The 9597-nt window shown below is 42.1% G+C and overlaps 2 protein-coding genes across 2 annotated transcripts; both read left to right on the forward strand.

Moving 5' to 3' along the window:
* Nucleotides 1–2110: 2110 nt before the first annotated feature.
* Nucleotides 2111–4484, forward strand: K444DRAFT_716049 (HET-domain-containing protein; the record flags this gene model as incomplete). Its single annotated transcript, XM_024888370.1, has 2 exons — nucleotides 2111–2171; nucleotides 2623–4484. The coding sequence occupies 2 exons, from the start codon at nucleotides 2111–2113 to the stop codon at nucleotides 4293–4295; spliced, it is 1734 nt and encodes a 577-aa protein (XP_024740043.1). The 3' UTR covers nucleotides 4296–4484.
* Nucleotides 4485–5607, forward strand: K444DRAFT_329003 (uncharacterized protein). Its single transcript, XM_024871935.1, has 2 exons — nucleotides 4485–5300; nucleotides 5348–5607. The coding sequence occupies exon 1, from the start codon at nucleotides 4673–4675 to the stop codon at nucleotides 5279–5281; it is 609 nt and encodes a 202-aa protein (XP_024740044.1). The 5' UTR covers nucleotides 4485–4672; the 3' UTR covers nucleotides 5282–5300; nucleotides 5348–5607.
* The last annotated feature ends 3990 nt before the right edge of the window (nucleotides 5608–9597 follow it).

Below are 9597 nucleotides of genomic sequence, written 5' to 3' on the forward strand. Positions count from 1 at the left end.
TTTTGTCTCTTTATAGTACGGTTGAGGTTAGAAAGTAATTAAGGTTCTTGCGGGCATGTAAAATCCGCAGTTTGGCTTCCGGAATAGGAGGAATTCGAGTTTTTAGGGGTGAGAGACACTATTATTACCTATAATAGTGTATAAAGCACTGGGAAAGATAAAATAAAATCTAATATATTAATTGGGATGGTTTTTATATGCCCTTAGGGCTTGTAACAAAAGTTGTCGAGCAAACAGTGAGTTTGGGAAAAATGTTGTAGGTGTATGTAGGAGGGGTGAAGCTGCGGAAGGAGTAAAAGCACGGCGCGGTACGGGCCGGTAGGCGGTATGGCCCCCGGCGCGGCGTGCGACAGATACCGAAGCGAGACCCAAAGTGGCCCGTGCGCGCCCCCCAAACCCCTCGACGACGACGATGACCCCGTCCGGCACCTTGCTCGCCTTCGACCGGTTCCTAGAAGGTCTAGAAGAGCCGCTCTCTCTCTTGTCCCCTATCAACTTCTCGCACGAATTAGCCTCCTCTTACGCGCCCTGTTCGCTCTTGATACTCAAACCCTCCGAAAAAGGGTGTCAGGAATCATCATGTGACCAGCCACGCTAGGCTCTGTGTTGAAATTAGGGGCCTGAGGCCCCTAATAGGCTTAGTAAGCCCTGGAACCGAACGCCATGGGGCTGTGCACTAGCTTAATACCCTGTACAGCTGGAATACCCTGTACAGCTGGAATACCCTGTATAGCTGGAATACCCTGTACGGCTGGGATACCCTGTATAGCTGGAATACCCTGTATGGCTGGAATACCCTGTATGGCTGGAATGCCCTGTATAGCTGGAATGCCCTGTATAGCTGGAATCGGTTCAGCTGGCATAGGGGTTTAGTGCATGTGATTTAGGGGGTTCAGGGCTATATATACGGGCTACTTACCACTATAGAACAGCAGTCAATTCAGTACGTTTTACTTGGTTTACATTGCAAGCACGTGACCCTAGCTTCTTTACTTAGCTAGTTCAACACTCTGCAGCACATATTTATGTCTGCAGCTCTTCGGTGAAGCTCCATTATGCTCGCAACTCCGGGAAGGCAAACGAGTGCGCGCACGGACCTTGAATTTGGAAGCTGAGAGACCTGATGCCCCGCGATTTTTGACAAGCCAACGAGATGGACATCAGGAGCGGCTGCTAATGAGCTGCACGAGGAAAATGCAAGCAAGGCTATATGCAGACGCAGATAGAAGTCAGACTATAGGTAGTAATCTTAGACATAGGAATTGTTCGAAAACATGTTACGTCTGCAGTCCTACGGTGGACGGCTGGAACCGAGTATGAATAAATCAATCAATCAATGTCCATAGTGGATCAATGGATTAACTCTTCAACAAATCATCGATTGACATATGTGCCTTGCATCCACAATCAAACCACCAATAATAGCCTGCGCTCCAACACTGTGTAACATGTCTTGCAAAGGCGAATTGCTGCCTAACATGCCCAATTTACGTTTCAACAAACATATTTGATTATGAACCTGCACTGCTAACAAACCTCACCCTGAAGATCGGGAATCCTGCTTGCCCGGAACCGTGCCAACTCGTCACCCTCATCGATTGAGGCTGCACGCAGAACATTGATCTCCCCTGCTTCCTATTTTGCATCCTCCGCTTCGTGTCTTCTCCAGATACCAGCTCTACTGGCTGGTCTCCTGCTGCGACTGTATTACTCTAAAGCCGCCGGCCCAGGGCATGGGAAGGTTTTATCGCCAAGTTATGGCTTGCGAACATGACGTTAGGATTCTCTAACGACCTCACAGGATCATTTATGATAATACAGGATTGAATAATCGGTCTTTCGCATTGACAGCCCCGGCTAGCGTCTCGCCTGTTACAGTATCTGCAGTACGCTACTTTGAGATAGGAAGAGAACAAACCTCCCAGGCTCAAGAAGACGGACCTCATACTCATAGTTCCGAACACCCATACTGAGGTATTCCTGAGTGAATCTCTCTAGTACATGCAACATTACAATTCTTCAAGAGGTTTATCCAGAATTTTGTCGTCGACTATATCGTCTCTGGCATTACAATACTCCAATTTCCAAGTGATTGGTACAGAACTTTATCATGGAGACATTGGCCATTTCGGAGATTCCGTTTACCAGTGGTGACCACTTATGTGTTCACTGTAAGTCTTGCATCAATAACATTCCAAGAATAGGACGTAGTATGGGCTTCATACCTAAAGAGGGGCAGATGAGTATTTCTTCCGTGCCAGAAAACGAACAGGAGGCCAATATGCCCCATTGGCCCACCTTCGATGAGTTCTTAAATTCAGCATCGGAAAACTGCCATCTTTGCGCTTTATTCCTTCTTCAGCTTTGCCCTAGAGATCGTCTTCGGATATCAAACTGGGAGAGGGATGGTGCTGCAAAGGCATTTCCGGCTATAACCCGGATTACGATAATACACAGTACATACGAGGAAACTGGATTATATGAAATATGGCTTAGGTACCCCATGCCGTCAGATGTATTGCTGTCACGACGCCAAAAGCGCAATGAGATGAAGGTGCATTTGAGACATGCTACGGGTTAGCCCCTTCGAGACACATCCATATCTATGCTCACACTACTTAGTTGATATATGCGGCAATTTGCCCTCCCCTTTAAGCTCGTTCTCACTCTCTGCCTGGGAGGTTGCGCTTTCCTGGATCATCAATTGTGTGGTCAACCATAAGTCTTGCGGTCAGACAAATCTTCGCTCAGCACGAAAATTACCGTCTCGTCTAATCGCAGTCGGTGAAAAAGACGATTTCTCAGACATACGCTTATGTGAGACAATCGAGTTCGAAGTAGGCTGGCAGTATGTCACATTGAGTCACCGCTGGCCCCTTAATGGCTTCTCTTTCAAGCTTTCGGAGGAGACTTATAATGAATTCTTAAAAAATATACCCTGGAATCAAACGCCACAAACATTCAAAGATGCTATTATCGCCACAAGAAAGCTTCAAGCAAGCTTAGGTATTAGGTACCTGTGGATCGATACATTGTGTATCATTCAAGACTCCGAGGAAGATAAAAAGCGAGAACTCGGCATAATGGGTGATATTTACAGCTACTCGTTTCTTAATCTTGCCGCTTGTACCGATTCTGACTATGGGCTTTCCGCCAAGCGCGATAAGCTCTCTTCACATACTTGCATTATCAAGGTTGGACCTCAAAGTCAGCTGCCTCAAGGATACTACGCAGTCGAGAATATGGACGATCACCGGACAGAAGTAGTACAATCAGAATTGACAAGCCGTGGTTGGGTTCAGCAGGAGTTCTTACTAGCCCGCCGTCTGCTCATCTTCACGCCACAGCAGCTTTTTTGGGAGTGCGCATGTTTCTGCGCATCCGAGAAGCGCCCAGGAACTATGATCCCACCTACGCTCGCAAGATCCCGCTTGAAAGAGAAATCTTTCGACAACCCAGACCTTTGGATGCAACATCCAGGCTCTGAAGAGCGAGATTTCCAATTCTATCGACTTTGGATGAATATTGTCGGGGCCTATACTGCTTGCAATCTCACAAACCCAGAAGACAAACTGGTGGCTATTTCTGGCATGGCAAAACAAATGAAAAGAGGAATTGAGGAACGAGATAGCTATCTCTGCGGATTATGGACTCGTCGCTTGGAGTTGCAATTGTTATGGCGGGTTCAAGAGGGGCATCGAAGGAAAAGGCAGGAGGATACGCAGAGGTTTAAATATATTGCACCTACATGGTCATGGGCTTCCGTAAACGGCCGAGTCTACAATCATCGGACGAATAGAGAGGCTTGGGAGAAGACGCAGCCTATGGTCAAGATCGAGATACTGGATAGACCTCATTACGAAAACAACTTTGGCCGCCTACGACCTCCCCCTTATGCGGCGTTGGCGATCACCGGTCTTCTGCTCAAAGTCCAAATGGAAGCAAGGCTGAAGCCAGAGCCAGGGTTTGTGCATAGATTTACTCATCTGACGTGGCACCGTCTTCAATTTACGGAAACCCCGGTTTACCTCGACCTAGATACGCCGGGAGACAACGTCATCGATGTGTACTGTCTTCCGATCGTGAAGGAGGAATATACTGCAGGGACACAACTTGTCTGTCTAATACTGAAGAGAGAGGGTTCCATCCCGGGTTTATATATGCGATGCGGACAACTCCCTTGGCTACGTCATTGGCAACATGAGTTCATTAGCGTTGCGAAATCGACAAAGCTCTCTGAAAGTGGGTACCATGCCGCTCACGAAGATGGCCAGGTCACGATACTCCTCGCATAAATTCGCATGCCGAAGTTGATCGCGACGTATGACATCGCTACGCTGCTGCTATAGCCGCTGCATATGCTAAAGTGCTCCTCTACGCCATTGGCGCAGAGCCTTCTGCCAATCCTCCGCGGCGGGGCGAGGGAGGTTAGTTATCTTTGGTTCCCTGGTTTGGCCGGCCATGACTTGTTCTCCTCACAACAAAGCCATCATCCTGCTTCAATCCTCAGTCGAGCAGGTGGTGTTTCGAGCAGCTCACCGCGGTGGCCGACATATTCTTATACGCAGACCCTTCTTTCGCTGTTCTGCGAAACCGGCAGGATAGCTCAGCCTCACCTACAAAGACCTAGAGCGAACGGCACGAGAGCTTGAATGCGCCTGATAGCCGAGCCATGGCTAAGCGCACGATATACACTCGAGCATACTCTAAAAGCAGTGCTGGGCAACTTGTCTCCGCTAAAGCGCTAAGAGGCGATCCATTATCCCCCACGGACCTCCTTGATGAGTTCAGAAAACACGCCGACAGATACAATCGAGAGCCTACGGCCTTAGTGTCAGTCAGCGATCGCATCGTCGACACGGTGAAGCGTGCTTTTGACAAGCGCTATGGGAATGGCGAGTCCCCAGCAGATACTTGGGTCGCTTTCATTGAGATCCCATCCATCATACATGAGAACCCTGGCCGAGTCCATGCTTCAAGACGCTTGGCAGAGGAATGCGAACTCCCGGAGCCAAACTTATTCAATCACGAGATGGTTTTTGAATGGGCTATACCCGAGAAGTATGTGCTCCATAAGATCTCCTTGCAGACCTTGATGGATCGTGGGCTTCAATGGGAACATCTTACTCCAAAGTGGCCTCGAGCTTCAACCTTTATCGACAAAAGAATTACGATGCTGTATCGCGAGGGACCTCCAGCGTACCAGGCCTTGAATTTGTTGTATTGGTGTATCCAAGCACACGAACACCGAACCCAAGCACCCACTTCCCTCCCCAACTAGCAACACTCCCGGCACAGAGGCATGTCACTCTCCTCCTGCTATGCTCCAAAGCTAACTCAAGTCAAGTTTCCACAGGCTGAGGAACGAGAACGAAAACGAAAACGAAAACGATCGCAAGAACCCGAAGGTCCATCCAGTCTCGCTCCATCCGTGCCCCTTCGAAAGCAACGGCGGACGTCTCTTGCAGATGCTGCTGCTAAAAGCACACATGACTAGAGGGCAACGAGCGGCATCAACGATAACCAGACCAATTCAATTGGGTATTGGAGCGAAGAGGGACGCTGGCCTAAGGAATACTTCAACCAAGACGATTAGACTAGGAAAGATTTCGAAAAATACAACGGGATACCCTGGGTAACAGAGATGGGGTTGAATCACCTACTTGCAAGGAAGAAGTCGTAAATGCTGCGCTTCTGCCCACGAATGCTGCTCTCCCATCATACTCTTCTCCCCTCTCCAACGCACACGTCCAAAACGCCTCCCTTAGCACCCTACTTCGCAAATCGCTATCGCAGGTTTGTTCTCATTTTTCGTCGGTTCCCCTCCACCTTTCTTACAGACGTCTAATTCCAATCTTCCGTAGCAAATCTGAATCGCCAACTACCACGTACGACGCGCTGCAACTTTGCCATCTGAGCCCATCCGCCGCGGACCGGGTACATTAATACCGACGATGTCAGCTGGCACAATGACTCGAGATAGCCCACCTCCTATGTTCACCCTCTTTCCGAAACTCCCTAAGGAACTCCAAATGAAGATCTGGAAGTGCGCTCTCCCAGGCCCTCGTATCATTCAACTACATTATCTGAATAGTGCCTTCTTCTTTCGTGGTGCTCGTCCTCCACTAGTACTTCACACATGCCGAACTTCTCGAGAAGTAGCTCTCACTGTTTTCGAGCGCGCTTTTGCTAGCAACGATAAGCCGATATGCATTGATTTCGCTCACGACACTCTCCATCTCGCTACCAGCCCTGGGATGTGCAAACATATGGCTGGCTTATACCCTGATATCAAGGAGAAGATCTAGTCTCTAGCAGTTGAAATTTCCTTGGAAGAAGATCTCGAGAAGTCAGCTATCGATATCAAGCTTTCACATCTCAGCAATCTTAGGGAAATCATCTTTGTCGTTGGACACGCAGAGAGGTTACTTGAGTTCAAGTATGCATTAAGCGTATGAGCATCCTGTTTAATCAGATTATGCAGCGACGCAAGACCCTCTGCTGACACTGGCGTCACAGGCGTTTGTGGTACTTCATCCTGATGACAAGAACCCACCTTTATCTCATCGGTCCTCGGAATAGTTAATTGAGCGGGGGGCTTTGGTGTCACCCTGAGGACTCTGTCTGGGTTAAACGGAAACAAACCACAGGCCGCCCATGCGGCCGTAATATTTCTCTTCGTGAAAGCCTTCTCCCTTGTAGGGCTATATAGAGAGGTGAAATGTTACTTGCCGACTGTATTTATACCTCCTTGGAATAGCCTGTCAGCCTCGTCGCGGTAGAAGCCCTTTAATAGGGCAAACACTCCGACGTTGCAGGGCTGGAGCTTGTGGGAGGTGTAAGAGGGGAGGCGATATAGCATGATGCTATTTGCGAAACAAAACTCTTGGGCTTCGAGGGTCTCCTATGCGGCGAAACCGTTACAGATCAGTACCCGCGGCTTCTGGTTAGCCTGTTCTCTAGTTTGGGGATTAAACATGCGCTTGAGCCACTCTAAGCTGATCTTGGAGTCGGTATACCCGGATTCGGAGCAGGTATAGTGCCATCCAGGGGTGGGGAATATGGTCCAGTTACTTCGATAGGTAGTAGCTGGCCAAATAATTATTAGTAATAAAGACCTACCATTAGCACTAATATATTTAATAGCAGTGACTATAGTATGCTTAATGCCTGCACCTCTATAGTCTCGCGGATCGTCCTTACTTAAAAGAACCTTAATAAAGCCAAGTATATATAATATAACTCCTGTCTTGTCCATATTATAGACGTTCTCTGGAAGGATAACCGGATCTTCTAATACCTTTCCGATTACCTTAAACTAATATATTATTTTCTTATAGATATTATTCTCGTAGCATTTCCAGGCCATTGCCCTTACTCGTTATAATTTGAGTATTAGATAACGCTTCTGGAAGGCTTGAGCCCAGTTCTTATTCGGAGGCTTAGCCGCTTTCTGTATCTTGGAGCGCTAGCGGGCAATACTAAAGGTAAGAGATAGTAGGCACTTAATTCGTATAGGATTTCCGAGATTAGCTATTAGTTTCAAATACTTTTCGAGGGCTATTTCCTCCGGTAAAGTAAGATACTATTAGCTTTAGGCCTTCTCTTCTTTTGAATACCGCCTATAATAATAATAATAAAGGGTAGTTAGAGAAACTCTACTATATTTTAATATAGTATTATATATTCGAGGCTTTTCCAATAGAGAGGCCTCTATTAGTACTTTACTAGTATAGTCGATTATAAGGCATTGCCTCTGTACCTTATATGGAAATGGGAATGGAATTAGAACTAAGTAGCGAATTAGTATAATAAAGTAGTAATACGGTATAGAATTAGATATCTGGCTTATAGAACCTTCTAGAAAAACACTATATTATACTACGTTTCACGTGATATATAAACGAATTTAGGATAAAATACGACTTATATAGCTATAAATATAATATTAGGTAAGGGTAATAAATCCTTTCTTATTTATTAAGATATAGTATTTTATATATCTCTTACTTTTATCCGGATAAATCCGGTAGGCAGATTTCCTTATACTTTATATATTTAAACTTTGAAGCTATATTTAAATATAATAGAAGCTTTATATTACGGCCCCGAATTCCGAAAATAGGTTAATAGTTATAATAAAATAGGGAGTAATAGCTAGAATATCTCTTAATACTTTTAATAAAATAATTAGTAATAGAACTAAAATAAAGTATTTTTTTTAATTATAAGTCGAGCCCTTATAGAAAAATAGCTAAATAATAATAGTATATAGATTATAACTTTATATATTTATATAATAGAGATTTGAGACTTCTAAACTATAAAAAAAATTTAGTATATAGAAATAAATATTATATATTTTTAGTTCTTCTAATAAAAAGTATTAATATTTGCAAAGTATTACTTATATAAATTAGTAATAAGTATAAAGTTATTATAACTTCTATTAGATTAAATATAAAATTATTCTCTTAAAAGCTATTTATAAAATCTATATTTATAATTAGTTATAAGGTTATTATATAAATCCGAATAGCTAGTTCTGAACTATTAACTTATATTATATATTTTAGTAATTTAGGTAATATTATTATATTTAATACTATTTTAAAGTAGCTCTTATTTCCGGAGCTTTTATTTAAATAGAAAATTTAAGGAAATCGCGGTTTTCTAATTAAGAATTATTATATTATTTATTTTATAATTATATATTATTTTAATTTTAATTTTTTAAGAAATTCTCTTTTACTTTAAAGTATTAGATAATTAACTACAAATTCCAATTTATATAAACCGAGATATTAAGTATAATAAAGTCCGAAATTGGCTTTAGTTTCGAATATTCTAACTTATTACTTTTATTTAAATACGGTATTATAATAGATATAGCTTTCTTAAAAGAGATTATAAAAATATAAAGTAAAAACTAGCTATTTAATAAAAGAGAATATAAAAATATAATATAGAAACTAGCTTCTTAGAAAAAGATATAATAGTAAATATAGCTTCCTTAAAAAAGAATATAAAGATATAATATAAGAATTAGTTATTTAATAAAAGAGGTATAATAGTAGAATTAGCTTAAAAGAATATAAAAGATATAGTATAAGAAACGGCTTTTTAGAAAAAAGATATAATAGTAAATATAGCTTTTCGGAAAAGAATCTAAAGATATAATATAAAAGCTAGGTATTTTAAAGAAAGATATAGTAGTAAATATAGCTTTCCAGAAAAGAATATAAAGATATAGTATAAAACTTAGCTATTTAATAAAAGAGATATAATAATAGAATTAATAGCCTAGAAGAATATAAAAGATATAATAGAAGAAATAGTTTTTTAAAAAAAGATATAATAGTAAATATAGCTTTTCTAGAAAAAAATATAAAAGTATAAAGTAAAAACTAGTTATTTAATAAAAGAGATATAGTAGTAAATATAGCTTTTTAAAAAAGAATTCAAAAGTATAATATAAGAAATAGCTTCTTAGAAAAAAGATATAATAGCTAATATAGCTTTTCTAGAAAAGAATATAAAAGTATAATATAAAAACTTACTATTTTAATTTTAACTATTATTACCGGGATTTTACTA

The sequence above is a fragment of the Hyaloscypha bicolor genome, assembly GCF_002865645.1.
Source record: "Hyaloscypha bicolor E unplaced genomic scaffold K444scaffold_52, whole genome shotgun sequence".
Classification (NCBI taxonomy): domain Eukaryota; kingdom Fungi; phylum Ascomycota; class Leotiomycetes; order Helotiales; family Hyaloscyphaceae; genus Hyaloscypha; species Hyaloscypha bicolor.